The following is a 20,845-nucleotide window of genomic DNA, read 5'->3' as shown; positions in this document are numbered from 1 at the left end:
CATTGGAATTTCAACATCGACAGGGTGGGCGAGTGGGTATGTATGTATGCACATATGTATGTTTTGTTTTATGTATATACTCTCCTGCATATAGTTGCATGTCTAGACATACTCATATATATTTAAATGTTAAACTTCTGGGAAGTTTTACAGACTTTTACAGTTCCAGTAATGGCTTGGATCATGTGTGTGTGAGAGAGAGAGAGAGGGGGGGCCGATAGATAGATAGATAGATAGATAGAGAGAGAGAGAGAGAGAGAGAGAGAGCATGTAAACCATTTCTTCTAGAGGCAAAAAGTGTGAAATTTGGGGATAAGGGGCAAGTTGATTACATCAACTGGTACATTCCAAAACGGTGAAAGGCAAAGTTGACCTTGGAGGAATTTGAGCTCAGAACTTAAAGACAGACAAAATGCTGCTAATGAGTCTGCCATTTCGCTGCCTTTATATGTGCACATATGTGCATGCATGTGTATGTGTGTGCATATGTGCATGCATGTGTATGTATGTATATGTATGAGTGTGTATATAGAGTCATGCACATGCACACACAACAGGCTTCTTATAGTTTCCATCAACCACATTGATTTGTAAGGTTTCAGTTGGTTCAGGGCTATAGTAGAAGATACTTGCACAATGTGACACACAGTGGGATTGAACCCAAAATGACATAGTTGGGAAGCGAACAGCTTAAACTACGCAACTGTGATTGACACACTCTGACAACAAAATGACTGTCTCTACGACAAGGCAACCCACTCTGCAAGAAGGACGACCTGTTCTGCGACAAGAAGACCTGTTCTGCTTGCTTCCCACATAAACCTGTCACTAGTAATCTACTAATTAAAAAGTAAAATGTTTCAACATTTCCACCTCTTTATTGTGGAACAATCAACAAAATACAAAGAAAAAGAAAGAAAGAAAGAAAGAAAGAAAGAAAAAGGCTTGATGGTGACGGGGTGGGGGAAGAAACAGCAATGTGGGCCATGACAGAAAGCCAACCCTGAAAGTCTAGTAGTGAGGACAGATTCAGTAGAAGATAGTAATTATGGTGAAGATCCCCCGCACATCTCCCTTTTACTTACATGATATAGAAATTATCTCTTGTCAGCCAGTATTATTTTCATAATGGTAACTTCTGGAGGGCTTTCTTAGTTTCCTTACTTCTCTCTCTTATTTCTCACACCTCCCTTGCCTGCCTTCCTCTGTTCCATCCTCCTGTAGTTTTTTTTTCCTTTTGTGATGCTCACATATCTACACCTATCTCTATCTATCTATATATATATATATATATATATATATATATATATAGATATATATTCAGCAGTATCAGCATCAAGCAGTGTTTAGGCATAAGTGAACTTTAGGTTTGTTAAAATATATTTGTGACATATTTCAAATTTACTGCAGTTACTGTGGAAGAAATAATTCTCTCTCCATGGCAAAAGGTGTGGAAAAAAAATACCATATTACCAAGTTTTGTCCTCTATTGGATTGCCAAACACAGCATTTCAGTCTATTTAGCTTTCCTGAATGGGAAATACCAAATAGAGGTAATTCTGGGCAGATTTAAAGTCATAGCTTTAACTAAAAACAGTCAACAACATTGACCGAGTTGCGCTATTGGACTGCCTGATCAGAAGAAATTCAGTCGTATCAATACGAAGTAGTGTTTGGGTATAAGTGAACTTTAGGTTAGTTAAAATATGTATCTGACATATTTCAACTTCTAAAGGCAAATTCACAGGGCAACAATGGGCACCTTTTACCATATGATAGAATTTTTTCTCCATAATAACTGCAGTGAATTTGTCTTTAGAAGTTGAAATATGACACAAACATATTTTAACTAACCTAAAACTCTCTCTTTTTTTCAAGAAGCCCGTCATATACATATATATATATATATATGATAGGCTTCTTTCAGTTTCTGTCTACCAAATCCACTCACAAGGCTTTGGCTGGCCTGAGGCTATAGTAGAAGACACTTGCCTAAGTGGAACTGAACCAGGAACCATGTGGTTGGGAAGCAAGCTTCTGACCACACAGCCACAATTCTAGATTTATAAACAACTAGCTTCTTTAAGTTTCTCATTACCAAATCTATTCACAAGGCTTTGGTTGGCATAGGGCTATATTGGAAGACACTTGGCCAAAGTGCCATATAGTGAGAGTGAGCCCAAGACCACGTTGTTGGGAAGCAAGCAGTTTACCACACAGCCACATCTTTGCCTATAATGATTAAAACATCTGACTGCCTTTTGAAAATATAATTGTAAATTTGTTTTGGCTCATTTTCAAGGATTGAGAAATTTGAAAAGTATTTTTTTTTTCCTCGTAAGAAGCTAATGAAAGATGTAAAGTCAATATCACCATGACTGATATCCAATCTACAGTGGAGAAGGCTAGCCACTGGATTTGGTTAAAAAGAGACGATGAGCGATGGCTAGAAGGATATTGAGCTTTATTTAATAACCAGCTGATCTAGCAAGTGGGGCCTCATATCAGTGAATGGGAGCCGGTGCGCATTGATGCCGTCGAGAGGTAGGCCCCGAAATGGCACGCATTCTCTCCTGATGACCCCATACACTTGCTGGCTTCTGGTGTACGGAGTTTTTGACTGGTAGCACTTGCATGTGCAAGTGGTTTGCAAGACATCATAAATTATTAAGTAAAATACCCCTTAGACATAAAGTAGCTGACAGAATCACCTATGGGAATTCAATCACATGTCTGCCAAAGACAAGACAATTATGATTGGGCATGCATGCGAGCATGCGTATGTATGTATGTATGTATGTATATCATTAAACAGTTTTATTTCAAGATTTCTTGCAAACAGAAAAGGTGCCAGTTTCTAACCTAGATCCAAGTCTTCTTCATTCAACAACTTTCCATGTACGTGTATATATGTGCAGTGTTTACAGTCAGTGCATATGCAGACTAGTATGTTTTATGTGTGTGCTCTCATGCATATAATTGCATGTCTAGACATGTGCATATATACCTAAATGATAAACATCTGGAAAGTTCTACAGATTTTTCCAGTTCCAGTGATGGATTGGATATATAGTCTTCAAATCTGCTTTCTCCTTTCTGGTTTTGAGAAGCCTAATTTCTCAAGTTTGGTTTTAGGCAGTGTGTTACATATCCCAGTGCTCCAGTAATTACAGGTATAAGCCTGAACTTGTAATCTGGGTAGAGTAACTGTAGATTGCTCAATAATTCAACATAGGTGTATGTGTGTGTGTGTGTGTGTGTGTGTGTGTGTGTGTATGTAAGTATGTATGTGTGAGTGAGTGCAGGAGTATAACATGTGAGGGGTTGTGAGTGCATGTGTGTATGTGCGTATGTGGAATTAAAACCATGTGGGAGTGAGTGCAAGTACAGGTACGGGTGTGTGATAAATGTAAATGAGTATCAGTCATTATCAATATTCTGTGAAAACTTGTTTGGTCATGGGGAAATATAACATTACTTGGAAACAGGTGAGGATTGGTGACAGCAAAAGCATCTGGTCAGAGAAAATTTTCCTCAATAAATTCTATCTGCTTCATGCAAGCATGGAAAAGTGGACGTTAAAACGATGATGATGATGTTACATGCAAATACATAGATTCATTCATTGCTACAATCAGTGTTCTCTCTTCTCTTCATCCTACACATTATCCCACATCCTAATGTAACATCTACCTGTACAAACAAGGTACATTGGCAAACATGAACAGATTATGAAATGTCTCATATACTACAGCTTCTAAATTACACCAGATACAATCGTTGTTGTTGTTGCTGTTGTTGTTGTTGTCCTTACTGATATTATTGTTGTTGTACAGAAGATAAGGAGCCTCCTTGGCTTCACTCCAATCACTGTAACCCACTACTACACCTCTCTGGATGGATAGAAGCGGGCTCCTTTCACTCATCACAACTATGGTAGTGCTAACCTATATAATATTTCCCTTTCAACAGAGTGAGGAATGAAGCTGAGCGTAAAGACATTGATAAGGGGAAAATTCAAATAGCAGGGGTGAAAATATGTTAAAATAATAACACTGAGAGATAGATAGATAGATAGATAGAGAGAGAGAGATGATAAATCTTGTAGTTTGTGACACACACTTGCTCATAGAATGAAGCATAGAACAGAAAAATAGCTTCATTGTTATCTTTATTATTCATGGTTTGAGTTATTAATTATTGTTATTATTATTATTTATTATAGGTGCAAGGGTGCAAGCTGGGAGAATCGTTAGCATGCTGGGCATATATATATGCTTAGCAACATTTCATCCATCCTTACATTCTGAGTTCAAATCCTGCCGAGGTCAATTTCACTTTTCGTCTTTTCAGGGGTCAATGAATTAAATACCAGTGAAAGACTGGGGTTGATGTAATTGACTACTTTCCTTCCCACAAACTTCAGGGCTTGTGCCATTAGTAGAAAGGATTATTTATTAGAGGTACAGGAATGGTTATGTGGTTGAGAAATTCACTTCCCAACCACATGGTTTTGGGTTCAGTCCCACTGCAAAGCACCTTGAGCAAGTGATTTGTACGATAGCAAGCAGATCTAGTAAACAGAAATTGAAAGCAGTTTGTTGTATATATTATATATATATATATATATGAATATGTGCATGTGTTCGAGTGTGTGTTTGTGTGTTCTTGCTTTGACGTTGTGTGATATTGTAAATGAGCCTCACCAATCTTACAAGATGTGTCTATTTCCAATCTTCCAAGAAAATATGTTTGGTCATGGGGAAATATTACCAAGCTTGGAAACAGATGAAGGATGGTGACAGGAAGGGCATGCATTCATAGAAAATTTGTCTCAATGAATTCCGCAAGATCCATACAAGCATGGGAAAGTGGACATTAACACAATGATGATGTGTATGTATTTATGTATGTGTATGCAAGTGTGTATGTGTGTGTTTGATTACAACTGCATTTGCTTGCATCAAAGTGCAGTGTGTAAGATTTTCCTGTCAGGAAATCAGCTAAGCACTTAATGTCTTCAAAGCTATGTGAAAATTTTAATCCTCTCTCAAAAATCAAGTAAGCGTTAGCATCAGGACGGGTACCTGGTTGTAAAACAATATCTTAAGAAACATGTTCATCTAACCCATGCAAGCATAGACAAGGCAGATGTAAAACAAACAAGCAAATCACTATTATTTTTCAAAGACCATGAACTTAAGCCTATATCTGAAACTGGTGAGCCAGCAGAATCATCATAGCATTGGACAAAATGCCTAGTAGAATTTTTCCTGACTCATTATGTTCTGAGTTTGAATTCCACCGGAATCAACTTTGCCTTTCATCCCTCGCCCACCAGGATCCAAGAAATAAAGTATCAGTCAAGTACTAAAGTCAATGATATTGGTTAATACTCTCCCCTCAAAACTGCTACGACAAAGCCAAAGTTTGAAACCATTGTTTGTTACTGTCGTTGTTTAGTCTCAAGTCAACCCTGATTGAGCAGACAAACAAACACATGATCAAAGGTATTTTGCCAATTCTGGGGAGTTAAAGAGTAAAATGAAATACCATGGGATTTGAACTCTGTACAGAAGGACAAGTTTAAATACTGTAAGCATTTGGTTTTACCTTCACATTGTTACTTTTGCCAGTTTATCATGCAACTACATTGGGGTCTCTTCACCTAAAATTGCTGATCTTGTGAAACAATTATTATTATTATTATTATTATTAAAGCAGTAAGCTGGCAGAATCGTTATCATGCAGGGCACAATGCTTAGCAACATTTCATCCATCCTTATGTTTTGAGTTCAAATTCCACCAAGGTCGACTTTGCCTTTCATCTTTTCAGGGCCGATAAAATAAGTACCAGTTATGCACTGGAGGTCGATGTAATTGATTAGACCCTTCCCCAAAGATTTCAGGTCTTGTGCTTATAACAGAAAGGATTATTATAATTATTATTATCATTATTATTGTTAAGGTGGTGAGCTGGTAGAATTATTAACATGCCAGTATCATTGGTGGCATGTTAACAATTCTACCAGCTCACCACCTTAACAATAATAATGATAATAATAATTATAATAATCCTTTCTGTTATAAGCACAAGACCTGAAATCTTAGGGGAAGGGTCTAATCAATTACATCGACCTCCAGTGCATAACTGGTACTTATTTTATCGGCCCATCCATTTTTACATTCACAGTTCAAATTCTGTCGAAGTCAACTTTGCATTTCATCCTTTCAAGGTCGATAAAATAGGTACCAGTCAAGTGCTGGGGTTGATGGAATCAACTATCCTGCTCCCCTAAAATTTCAGACCTCATGCCTATAGTAGAAAGGATTATTATTGCTATCGGTGGTAGAAGTAGTAGTAGTAATAGTTGTAGTTGTGGTGGTGGTGGTGCTGCTGTGATTGTTGTTGATATTATTATATCTGAAAGAACATGGTGGAGCAAGGTGGAAGTTGTCCAATTAAATTCAATTTCATAACCATATCTAATTGGTTTAGATAATTGGGCTTATATCAAAGTGACGGTGATAGTGGAGGTGGTTGTGATGTGGCGATAGTTGTGGTAGTAATGTTCTAGGTGTCTGTCTTTAAACAAAATTCTACAAACCTACATCTGTCTAAACGAAAATAGAAGGTAGCTACAGTAGATGGAAACATCCATAATGGTAGATGGTAGCTAAATATACATATTTGATGATATAGGATGGTGGTTACATTAGAGGTAGGTTGTGATGGTATGGATATGTAATGGCACTGGATGGTAGTTATAGAATAAGAGCAGACTAGAGGTATGGACATGGGATACAGGAAAATTATATTTAGAGTAGTATATGGTCATAGAATTGGTATAGTTCATTAATGGCAAATCTGTGATACATGTGTTGTTAGCGACACACTGCAAGCTTTTTAGTTGACACATAATGGACTGAAAAAAAAAATCTCTTTGGAATATCATCATCATCATCATTTAACCTTTGTCTTTCGTACTAGTGTGGGTTGGATGATTTGACAGACAGGATTTGACGAGTTGGAAGACTGTCATTGTCCAGTGTCTTTTTTGATTTGTTTCCTAGGGCTAGACACCCTTCCTCATGCCAACCACTTTAAGTTTACCTAAAATCAAAATACACAGGTGTCTTAAAAGTTCCTGGCTTTAAGGATATCACGAAAGGTCTGGTAGGAGACCCAATCTTCTGAGTTCTTTTACAGGGTGTTATATCGCATGTTCCGATGACCTCTACTCAACTCCCGACGTCTAGACTTCTCCCTCTATATCTACGTATTGGGCTAGCCTACTTCATTGTCTGGGGGTGTCCACACAACACAGGGCTTAGAAAACCTGAATGACCACTGCAATAAGTGTGTAAATCTGAGAGGGAAATATGTTGAATGAAATCATAACTCATCCTCTTGCATTTTCTTTTACCCAAAGCCAGGAACTATTCAGTATCCCCTTGTATATATGTATGAATGTGTATATGTATATATGAATGCATATGTGTGTGTGTGTGTATGCACACGTGTGCAAATGTTGATATTCCACTTCTTTGCTTGGCACCATATAATCAACACAGGGAAAGAAGCTATGACAAGTTGCTCCACACTTTCATAGACTAGCAGTAAAACAGTTAAGTTTGGCCATAGGAAGGGCATCTAACCATAAAATACTGCCTCAAATCAGTCTCCCCCATTATCTAACAAATGCTAGCAAGAAAAAAAAAACTAATATTAAACAAACAAGCCATCGTGTGATTCTCCAATAACAGGATTATTAAAGGGATTAAAATTTTGACACATAGTGCTTAAAAAGTTCGTCGTTGGTCAAGACCAACAAATCCACATGGAATAAAATATCAGAATGATCAATAGAATTATAACCAAATCAGGGCAAATAAAGAAATAAAATGCAACTGACCGTGTAATTTCTTCATGGAGATTATTGGGTTCTGAAGAAAAGAATTTCACCTTAAAACGGAACGTATATGAAGGTCCAACTGCAATGAGAAAATAAAACAAAGACAATGATAAAGATTAGCTGTTGCAAAACTGAAGTTAATAACATTTGACATCATTAACCCTTCAGCTTCCACATTATTTTGTCACAAGTTTTGAGACCCCCTTCAGTCACGACACAGACCATGGGATTGCACCTAGAAAGTTACCCTCCCAGGTACAAGTCTGGGCAAGGTTGTTTATGGAAGACCAGCAGTTGCCCATGCATACCGGCCTCCCTTCTCCATGCCACCAGTGTTATCCAAGGGAAAGACAGAGGCTGATACAGCTTGGCACATGTGGCGTCACAACTCATTTCTACAGCTGAGTGAACTGGAGCAACGTGAAATAAAGTGTCTTGCTCAAAAACACAACATGCAGCCTGGTCCAGGATTCGAGCTCACAACCTTACGATTGTAAGCTCGATGCTATAACCACTGAGCCATGCACCTTCACAAGCAATGCTCATTTATTCAGATTGTTTTGAGTTAGTCATTCATTATTTTATAGCTTTGAGATTTTGATGAGATAACTGCTAATTTTTAGAACGATATAGCAATGTTAGTGTGAGACACTAGATCTGGACAAGACTATTGAAAAGGTTGCAAGACGCAACAAAAATTTTTAGGAAAATAAAAATAAGAAAAAAAGTGGAAATTTTACCGGTGAGTGTGTTATATTATAAGGCACAAAAAGAAAATGACTCTCCCCAGACATAACAGAATAGACCTGGCCAGTTTGAAAACAGAATGGGTATAATATTTTGGCTGGATATGGCTGGTTTGAATGCTAAAGGGTTAAGACTGCATTTATGGTTGGGTGATTGAGAAGCTTACTTCTCAAATATGTGGTCTTGGAGTTCAATTCCAGCGTGCAGCATCATCTATAGCTTTGGGTCAACCAAAGCCTTGTGAGTGGATCTGGTTTATCAATATTTTATTCTATCGCTACACACATTTTCACAGTTCACACACACACACACACACACATATATATATATATATATATATATATATACAAAATTTAAAAGACTGACCACTAAAAGTGGACAGTCAATATGCTAGATGTAGATGTCAAAATTGCTATTTTCCATGAATGTATGTAAAAAATATTTTAATCTTCGGATTTTTTTAATATGCTAGGCCACTGGTTTTAATTGATTAATATCAATTTCTACCCTTATTCAATTATATATATATATATATATACAGGCTGCATAAGGTATTTGAGGACAAACCTTTTTTTGGTTCATTGCTGCATTTTAAGCTAACTCTGTATAATCTTTGTTTCAGAAAATAATGGCAGACCCTCAGATTACTCAAGAAATGAAGAGGCATGCTGTTATTGTGGTTATAAAAGCTGAGCATAGCGATTTAGAAATATCTCAATTTTTAAAAGTTGCCAGGTCTTTCATCTACAAAGTTTGTAAGGAGCTAGAGACTAAAGATGGAACTGTATCACCAGTATCAAAGCAATCCATTGGACTATTACATGTGGGGCGTTGTTGAGAAAGAGAGGTCAATGAACATGCCCGTAACGCCAAAGATTCTTTGAAAGCTGCCATAATCAGAGTAATGTCCAAAATCAACCAGGACCATTTGATTCAAGATGATTTAGATCTCATATAGAAGCATTTGTTGAAGCTTAAGGTGGCTTTACTGAATAACATTATAGAAAAGAAGGTTTATTTTTATCCTCATAGCATTTTTCGATAAATAAAGTTATCTATTATTATATATGTGTTTTTTTATAAACATAAATCTGTCCTCAAATATCTTATGCATCCTGTATATATACTTACACTTGTATGAATGCATGTATGTGTTTGCACTAATACATGAATGCATTCATGAGTGTAAGCATTTATATGTAAGTGCATGACTGTGTGTGTGTGCGCGCGTGCGCACGCATTCTTTTATTCTATTATTTTTCTCGGTCACTATACTGTCACAATGCTAGGTCACTTCTTTTGAAAGTATAACAGTTGATTACCTTCCTTTACCCAGCCAAATATTTCTTTAACTGTCTTCAGTAAAGAAAAAGTCAAAGTGACTCTGGGTGTGATTGGAACTCAGATTATAACCTACTTTCAAAATTCACTAACAATTCTTATTTCTTTATTGCCCACAAGAGGCTAAACATAGAGGGGACAAACAAGGACAAATAAAGGGATTAAGTCGATTGCATCGACCTCAGTGTGTAACTGGTACTTAATTTATTGATCCTGAAAGGATAAAAGGCAAAGTCGACCTTGGTGGAATTTGAACTCAGAGATGAAATACTGCTAAGCATTTCGCCCGGCGTGCTAACGTTTCTGCCAGCACTAACAATTCTACCACTCACCTACTATATGTATGTGTTGGGGTGCAAAGGCATAACTTTGTGGTTAAGATATTCCCTTTGCAACCACATGGTTTTAGGGTCAGTCCTACAATACAGCACCATTGTTATTGCAGTAGGTTGAGTAATGCCTTGTGAGTGATAAACAGCAACTGTATTAAGACTATCATATACAGATAACTGAATGTGCATGTGATAAATAGATATATTATCATCGTTTTAATGTTGACTTTTCCATGCATGCATGGGTTGGACAGAATTCGTTGATGTTCTCCCTGTTGCCAATCTTCACCTGTTTTCAAGCAAAGTATTAGTTTCCCAATAGATGGGCATGTTTGTGTTCAGTCCCACAGTGCAGCACCTGGGGCAGGTGTCTTATATTATAACTTCAGGTTGATTAAAATTTCATGAGTGGATTTGATAGACAGAAACTGAAAGAAGCTCATCATACATATACATGAACCTGTGTGTGTATATGTGTGTGTGTATGTATGTATGTATGTACTGACGTGCTTCCCTAAAATGATGCAAAACGCATTGTGACCAGCAATGTATAACAACATCTGATAGTCTGGTCGATCACATGATCTTATATATATATATATATATATATATATATATATATATATATATCACTGTTTAATTACATGTGTCTTTAATTACATGTATCACTGTTGTTCAAATGAGGTTGTTCATTCCTAATATTCTGTTGAAAACATGTCTGACCATGGGAAAGTGGATGTTAAAACAATGATGATGGTAATGATGGCAATGATGTCTGTGTGTGTGTGTGTGTGCATATACACATACATACACACACACACACAATAATATCAAATAGTGAGAATGAAAGCTCAACACCATATTTGGTGGTTAAAAATTCTATATTTCTGGATTAACAATGTTACCAATAGTTTTAGTCCCATCCAAATTGAAGGCAGTAACTAACATTTTTTAGTGGATCACTAGAAAATTGTGGAAATTCTTTCCTCATGAAACCATTGGTAGCATTGTTAATCCACAAAAAAGCTCAAAGGAGATATATATGCATATATATATATATATATATATATATATATATAAATATATATACATACAAAGGCACCACATTCATACATACACACATATGCACACACATGTATTCCTATATATTGGCAGACAGGATAATAACGGAGCAACTCTTTGCTTATGGCGATAGAAACATGGCACACACATAAACAGGTCAGTTTTCAGACAAGGAGCCCAAGCTGTGGCATCTATCATAACGCAATGGTGAAGGCGGTTGTGTGATTTAAAGTGACACAAATGACTGTCCTATGAATTTCCAGCTTTGTACAAGCTGTCAGAGTTTCTCTCTCTTCACTGTTAGTTTTATTATTTCTGTGTGAACATTTGTTTCAAAATGACTTTCTCATTAAATTGATCTAACAGCAGAGAGAGAGAGACAGACAGATAGAAAGGGGGGAAACAGGGAGTGGGTGTGTGTGTGTAATGGGGCTTTTTTAGTAAGGTGACGTGTGCTGTATATTTATAGTTACACACACGTACACATTAACACATACAAACATACACACACATACACAAGCATTTATGTATGTGTAGCTGTCTGTCTGTCTATCTGTATATCTGTGCAAATTTTCATATATACGTAAATATACTGTGTATGTATATATTATACAGTTACATTTATATATACTTGTATATACATGGATTGATGGGTAAATTGTGGCCATTGTATATCTTTAATTTCACACATGCACATTGTTTGTTTTTATTTTGTTGACTACACAGTATGGTAGGGTCAGTTGGGTACCGTCTGTGAGAAAAAAACAGCACAATGACGCAATTCACTGCCATAAATTTGGAAACGACATACTGTACTGCTTGGCATTTGCACCGGAAGCTCCAAAACGAACATTTCAGAGTGTTTGGGTCTCAATCTGAGGACAGTGCATGTACTGAGAAGGATAAAAATCAAACATCCAGTCAACATCATGGTGTTTAGAGTGATCGCTAGTGATGGTGACATTATGCCTCCATTCATCTTCCCACGTGGCCTCAGACTTAACAAGGAGGCCTACATCAAGTGCCTGGAAGAAGTAGAGCTGCCTTGGATCAAGAGGGTGGCTGCTGGAAGATCCTATGTCTGGCAAGACTGCACCATGCCACACAAGCAGGGGAACCCTGACATGGCTGTCAGACTATTTCTGCGACCACATCACTCCTAACATCTGGCTACCTAACTCCCCAGACTGCAACCCCCTTGATTGTCATGTGTGGGATACAGTTGAGTGAGAAACCAATAAAACTCCTTGTAACACCAAAGATGAACTGAAGGCAAGGATTATGGTAGCATTCACCAACTTAAACAAGGAGACTGTCCAGAAGAGTTGCAGGAAATTCCAAAGTTGTCTGGAAGCTATGGTTGAAGCCAATGGCGATTTTTAAAAATAAATTTACTCTTTATTATTTCAAGATATTTTTATGCAATTTTGGTAAATATATTTGTTAAAATGAGCTGTCAGTGTTATTTTCATTTTTGCGTAATTTAGACAACAATATATTCACCATACCCTGTACATTTTATAAGGAGTGGCTGTGTAGTAAGAAGCTTGCTTCCCAACCACATGGTTCCGGGTTCAGTCCCACTGAGTGGCACCCTGGGCAGCTTGAGGCTTGCACTAATGCACCAGGCATGTTAAAAAATGCTGTCTGAGCTGCTTTCATCACATGAAACTAACAGTAGGTCATAAAAACATATACTATGTTTATTAAATATTTCTCTCTCACCAGGTGGAGTACTTTTTTGTTCATCTTACCTTCATGGAATAGTACACTATATATATATGAAGGGAGACAGACAGAGATATAGTATGCATGTCACACATGAAAGAGTACGGCTTTGTAGCTTGTACCATGCTTTTGGTGACTATTTTAAGTAAGTAGTTGTAAGCAGACATAAATACCCTTAAAAGCTATCTCACCCTTGACCCAGTAGAACATTCAGATTGTAACGGCTGGAGAGAGAGAGAGAAGAGGGAGATAGAAAGAGATGACTGCACCAGTTGACTGGTACTCATTTTCAGTTGAATAAACTGGAGCGACATGGAAGGAAGTGCCTTGCTCAAAGATTCGATGTGACATCCAGTCCAGTAATTGAACAGATGACCTTATGATTGTGAGCACCCACTACACTCTCGGAGTGGTTGGCATTAGGAAGGACTGTAGAAACTCTGCCAGATCAAGATTGGAGCATGGTGCAGCCATCTGGTTCACCAGTCCTCAGTCAAATCGTCCAACCCATGCTAGCATGGAAAGTGGACGTTAAATGATGATGATGATGACATACACACTATGGGCTTTTTTCAGTTTCCATCTACCAAATCCAGTCACAGGGCTGTAGTAGCGCATGACACTAACTTAAGGGGTTTCTAGTGGAAGTGAACCCAAAACCCTGTAGTTGGGAAGCAAACTCCTTAACTACATAGCTATGCTTGCACTGGATTGTTTATGCCCGATTTTCCATGTGAAAAATATGAACAGCGTATTTCTGGAGAATGTTGTTTATATATATAGGCTGTTTTCATAACCAAGAGGAAAGGAGTGATGGAGTAACCCTCCAATTCCATTAAGCTACTGTTGGGAAAAAAAAAAAAAGGTGGTTGTAGAGTGCACAGATAGTTGTTGTAATTGTTGTATAAAACTACCTGATGATTGATGTATGTACAAATGGATAAGAGGAGTTGGGGGACAGAGGCCATGGGGTAGAGTAAATTAACAGGAATCAGGAAAACACCTTCCTTACTCCCTCCACACTTCCCAGAAACCATGACACTGTTAGCTCCTACAGAGTTACACTACAGGGGTGGGTCTCTCTGAAAACACTTGGCTCCCTCCTCTTGACACATACACACACCACACACACATATCTATGTATGTGTGAGTGTGTGTATACACATGTATAGACTGTGAATACATCTTCCTTTGAGTTCAAATTCTACCACACAACCAGCATCTCCCACCTTGTGACCCTGGACACACAGACACAACAAGATTAATAGATGCCCTTAAACCCTTTGTTTCTTTCCTTTGCCTCCCTCCAATCCACTCTCCTTCCTTACCCCTCTCTCTCCCCCACCATTGTTTTTCCCCTCTGCCTTCTTCATACTTTCCATATCTCTCTCCCTCTTTCTCTCACCCTATCTGCCTCTCTCTCTTTCTCTCACCCTATCTGCCTCTCTCTCTCTCTTTCTCTCACCCTATCTGCCTCTCTCTCTTTTTCTCTTTCTCACCCTCCACAAACCCACTATCTCTCATAAAATACAGCTTACTCATTTAACATTGTTTTTTCTACATTGTCACACTTATGATCATTCTCTCTCTCACACACACACACACACACACACACACACACACACACACACACGTGATATACATATATGTACCAAAGTGATTCACTTGATTTGGAGACAATAGCGACCCCTAAACTGTGACCCCAACTTAACCCCTCATTTCAGTAGCTACACAGAAATTATGGAAAGGCATTTGAAAATACAAGGTGTGTGTGAGGAGAGGAAATAAAAGACAAAACTAATTTGCCTTGATCTTCACTGCATATAAACACCCATCCCCCCATTTTATGTGTATTCACCCACCCACTAACTTCGAGTATGCATACACATACACAAACACACACACACACACACACACACACACACTACACACACAACCATTACATACAACTAACCACCAAGAGCACATCAAGCACAGAGTTACTGGTTCAATCCTACTACATGATACATTGGGCAAATGTCTTCTACAGCAACTTCAAGTTGCTAAATACCTTGTGGTATTTTGGGCTCTCTGAAATAGCAGCCTATAAACCCTCAGTTCATACTTACACCCTTAAAAGAAGCAAACACACACCTGACAACATAGACTTAGATATATAGAGAGAAGGATGGGATGACCATGGATGGGATACCTGTGATCATAAAACTACTAATTAAGATTTGACCTGGGGTTAAACAACCACCATAGCACACACATACACACACAACCAAAAAGCTGACTTCATGTCAGCTCAGACCATCTTCTCTAAAGAAGCTGCATATCAAACAACTTTAGCATCTCCGTATGGCACTGAAAGGAATTGTTATAGGTCTGCCAGTGAACACCTTCAATGGCAGAGCTATATTTAATATTTCCACTCATTCCATTCAAGAAACAAGAAAAGTCCCATGTCTCTGTTACAACTCAGACCAAGATCTGACAACATTTAATAGCATAGATTGTCATTCATAGAGCCAACCCATACTTTAATGTAATGGAGGATGAAACTGTAAACATTGCTTGACTGAAAAATTCCACATCCTGAAGAAATCTAAGGCATCTCTTTAACAATGATCAACAACACTGTGCATATGTCACCACCAATAGAAGTTCATATTGGAAAAACTTTTCTATATTTTCACTTACTTAAACATGACAACCCACAGAGAAACTGGCTCTAAAATATCGGCATCAGCCTCAGTGAATTATTATCTTTGAAGACAATAACCATGTGTTGCTTCCTTCAACAAAATACAGTAGCTTTGTAAGCTCTGGCCACAGCAACACCAATCACATGATCAGCCTTAATCAGTGAGATTATATGTGTGTGTGTGTGTGTGTGTTTTAATGAGAATGGCAAAAGCATTGGACAAAAAAAACCCCTTGATATCACTTGTTTATGATTCCTTATATCCCTTTTATCATCCTAAGGATTATTAAATAACAACAAGACAAAGTATTTCGATCAATACAAGAATAAAAGACTGTATTGAAGTATACATGTCTTATCTAACTACATTATTAAACCTTCAGCATTTAAACTAATTATATCCAGTCCAAAGATTCTACTTGTGTTATGTTCAAACTGGTTAGATCTGGCCTCTCATGCCTACTCTACAATGTAATTCTGAAAATAACCTGCCACATCATGGCTGTGAGATAATAATGCATGATTAATTCAAAATAATGAGAAAAAATAAGCATTACATTTAACAGAGTAATTTGAATACTAAAGGGTTAAAAACATGAATATAATCTTTTCTACTCTAGGCACAAGGCTCCCAATTTTTTTTTTTTTTGGGGGGGGGGGTCAGTCGATTAGGTTAACCCCAGTATGCAACTGGTACTTAATTTATCAACCCCCGAAAGGATGAAAGGCAAAGTTGACCTCGGTGGAATTTGAACTCAGAACATAAAGACAGACGAAATACCTATTTTTTGACTGCCCACAAGGGGCTACACACAGAGGGGACAAACAAGGACAGACAAACGGATTAAGTCGATTATATCAACCCCAGTGCATAACTGGTACTTATTTAATCGACCCTGAAAGAATGAAAGGCAAAGTCGACCTCGGCAGAATTTGAACTCAGAACGTAACGGCAGATGAAAGACGAAATACCGCTAAGCCTTTTGCCCGGCGTGCTAATGTTTCTGCCAGCTCACCACCTTAGAAACACGATATATACTGATAGGGTCATTGACATGACTTGCTTGCAAATACTTTAATCACATTACCTGCTGTACCGTAACCACCTGTCAACTCTGAAGCAGGAATGGTCAATATTTTTCATTACAACAAAGCAAAATAATGTGTTACATTAAACCTTTTGTTAAGATATTTCTAATGAAATACACTGCCTTTTTTTTTTTTTTTCCAATTAATTTTGAAATTAACAAAGAGTTTAGTAAAATAACTTTGTCATTATTAAGCTGATGTTTGGAATATAAATTAACATGACATTTTGATAGAAGTTTTATTTTACATAACATCAACCCTTTGATACCAACCCATCTGAGATAATCTCTGTTTTTAAAATACAAATTTTCTAACATTTTTATCATATTTCTGTTGAAATACATTATCTTTGTTTCAGGTAATTATGAAAATAATGAAGCAATTTAGTAAAATAACTTTGAGATTATTAAGCTAGTGCCTGGAGCATAAATTAACACAAAATTTTGAGGGAAGGTCTTAATTTAAATCACTTTAAAAGATGAAGTTTGTATCATATGACCAAAGGGCAGTTTCATGCAGGTTGGTATCAAGAAAGGTCAAGCCAACAAAAGAACTTCAACAGGGTCATACAAGCTCCTAGAAATAGCATCCAAATTTCCCTCAAATCAGAGTCTTCTGTCTTATACAAGGAAGGATACACTGAAGAATGTTGACCTAGAGACACTATCATCATAGTTATTATTATTATTATCATCATCTTTCTTAGGTTTGATTTTCTGATATTGGCATAATAGGACAAAACTTCTTGAGATAATAATATCTATTCTATGGCTCGATGCTCTTTCTGATGCTAAACCTTACTTGTTTTCAAGTAATGCTTTTCATTCCACATGTCTTTGCATTTTAAGAGGCCAACCTGAGGGATTTTCGTTCTATAGCAGACTCCATGACCTGCTCCTACTTTCTCCACCTTGCCCTGAATTTGTGGGATCAAGTCCAGCACATGTTGCATTGATCGTAGAAGTCATCTTTAGTGGGGTCTGAGCTAGCCTCAGTCAGTGCTTAAGCAGAGATGATGTGCATTTTGATTGTTCCACTGATGGTGAGGGCTGTCAAGTTGATCTCAAACAACAACATCAGAGAATAAGGCCAACAGCACTCAAGCATTGAAAACCAAGACCGGCAGTGCAGGCTACAGTGGTTTGGCCACATCTGCAGGATGAGCACCAGAAGACTACCACGCCTACTTTTGCAGTGGTAGCTACCCACACACTGGAGAATCCAATGCAGTGCACCAGAGAAAACATGGGTGAAACAAACTGAGGAAGACCTGAGATCGCACTGCCTTGATCTCAAGCATGCTAAGGCTAGCACCATGGATTGGAAAGCATGGAATAACATCATCACCGAAGTACATCATTCAGTGGCATCCAGAGCAGAATAATGGTTGAGAGAACAGCCTCCCCTGTGGTTACCAGCTAGGGATTTTATTTATTTACTTTCCCCTCCAACTGATATTCTCAACTGACCACACCTCTATTCCTCAGTAACCCATTTCTATCCATTTGCTACTCTCTTCACTCTCCCACCTCATTCTCTTGAATCTGTATTACTTTTGTATATTCACCTTTCTGTAGTTGAGGGTATGCCCAGACAGATCTTCACCACCATCTCTCTTTACTCTTTTACTTGTTTCAGTCATTTGACTGCAGCCATGCTGGAGCACCGCCTTTAATCGAGCAACTCGGCCCCGGGATTTATTCTTTTGTAAGCCCAGTACTTATTCTGTCGATCTCTTTTGCCGAACCGCTAAGTAACAGGGACATAAACACACTAGCATCGGTTGTCAAGCAATGCTAGGGGAGAAACACAGACACACAAACGCATATATATATATATATATATATATACACATATACGACGGGCTTCTTTCAGTTTCCGTCTACCAAATCCACTCACAAGGCTTTGGTCAGCCCGAGGCTACAGTAGAAGACACTTGCCCAAGGTGCCACGCAGAGGGATTGGACCCGGAACCATGTAGTTCGTAGACAAGCTACTTGGTAGACAAGATACTTACCACACAGCCACTCCTGCGCCTGATCTCTTTTCCAACCACGGTAACCACATTTCTCCACTACAGCAAGACATTTGTACTTGTCTGTCAGTCATACTTTAACCTCTCATCATTTGGCATAAAGCAGATCTCCTTCAAAAGTACATCTCATTGAAGGGTTTTTGTCTTGTGAGTTACTTGGTGACCTCATTGGTGCTGGTGCAACATAAAAAGAAAAAAAGCACCCAGTACACTGTGTAAAGTGGTTGGTATTAAGAAGGGCATCCAGCAGTGGAAACCTTGCCAAAAACAGACACTGGAGCTTGACACAGTTCTCTGGCTTGCCAACTCCTGTCACACTGTCCAACCCATGCCAGCATGGAAAATGAACATTAAATGATGATGATGAACAGCTGTCATCTCTGTACAAGGGGTGTCAATGTGGATGACACATGGTGACAAACACATGATTATAAATATATGTATGCTAGAATGTATGTGTGTACACAAAAACATATATATATACATACACAAAAACACATATATACACACAAATACATATATATTTAAAGAATATGTGTATACACATACATATATATATGCATATACACATACATATATACATATATGCATATACATATATACATATGCATATATATATACATATATATATGCATATATACATATACATATATATATGCATATATACATATACATATGCATATACACAAGCATATATAAATATATATATATACATATATATGCACATATACATATATGGCATAATTAAATGGTGATATCAACATTTAGTCATCTTCCTCCAGAGCTCTAGTATTTCCCACCCCAACCCCTGACACCACCACCACCATCCCACAACTGTGTTTATAATCAACATATGATGATCCCTGCTGATAAGCCCCAGGAGACTGGTTGGTTATCTGGAGGAGAGGGAGGGTCTGGTCTGGGTCTGGGTCTGGTCTGGTTGGGTAAGATATGTTTACATGTGGGTCGCACCAACACTAACATTTCTAATAAAGCTTTCATCTCACCATCAACTGCCACCCTTTAAATTAGGACAACCTCACTCAAATCCACCAGTGTGTCTTCACCTAAAAATAGTTACCAACTTCTTCAACCACTCAACTATGAATTAGTAAAACATCTCTTACCCTCCTCCTCTCTCCCCTTTTCCTTTACCTCTATCTCTCTCTCTCTCTCTCCAGCTTCTTCTATATTCTCTTCTTCCTCTTATCTTCTGAAATTATTTTCTATCCTTTTATAACCTAAATACTACATTTCATCTTCTCCCTCTGGGGCATTTAAATTTTTTTATTTAGCTTTATAGGATTATTGGTTGTTGTTTTTTTTTTTCCTTTGATTTTCATCTTTTGAGGGGGTGTTATGTATTTATATTTCTGTGGGGTTAGCCAATAATTACAAATAAAGACCCATTGTAGACACGAGGCTGTGTTAATCTGACTTAAACATTGAATCTTAACTAAGCAGTTCAGTATAAACGAACACTGAGTTTGCATACATGTGTGTGTGTGTGTGTGTGTGTATTGACCTAAGCAACTCAATCAAAAGGAGCTTAACAAATGAACCTATACATTATCATTTTACCAGCTAGAAATAGTAGCAAAATCTCTCTTAAACCTTTCGTTACTGTATTTATTTTGAGATGCTCCGTATTTCTTTCAATTACTTTAAATATAACAAAGAATTTAGTACAATAACTTAGTTATCATGAAGCTAGCGTTAGGAACATAAATTGTGACTAAGGTTTGGTGGAAGATTTTAATTCAAAACTTAGGAAAACAAGACATTTGTACTCAGAGCCAAGACCCAGTTTCGGCCGGGTTGGTAACGAAAGGGTTAACTCACCATACCATATTGTTTTATAAAAGAAAAGAACACATAAGATTATGCAGCCATAAATACATTGGAA

At 37.7% G+C, this 20,845-nt stretch overlaps 1 protein-coding gene across 4 annotated transcripts in view; it reads right to left on the bottom strand.

Moving 5' to 3' along the window:
• The window catches only part of LOC115219640 (band 4.1-like protein 5), a 263,963-nt gene that overhangs the window by 100,530 nt on the left and 142,588 nt on the right, over positions 1-20,845 (bottom strand). For all 4 annotated transcript variants that reach the window (XM_029789800.2, XM_029789798.2, XM_029789799.2 and 1 more), the window contains exon 4: positions 7,917-7,995. In XM_029789800.2, the coding sequence (XP_029645660.1) occupies positions 7,917-7,995 (79 nt within the window). The remainder of the gene's footprint in view (positions 1-7,916; positions 7,996-20,845) is intronic.

This window comes from Octopus sinensis, linkage group LG15 (genome assembly GCF_006345805.1).
Source record: "Octopus sinensis linkage group LG15, ASM634580v1, whole genome shotgun sequence".
NCBI lineage: Eukaryota > Metazoa > Mollusca > Cephalopoda > Octopoda > Octopodidae > Octopus > Octopus sinensis.
The sequence above is the reverse complement of the archived record's forward strand: the minus strand, read 5'-3'. Positions and strand labels throughout refer to the sequence as shown.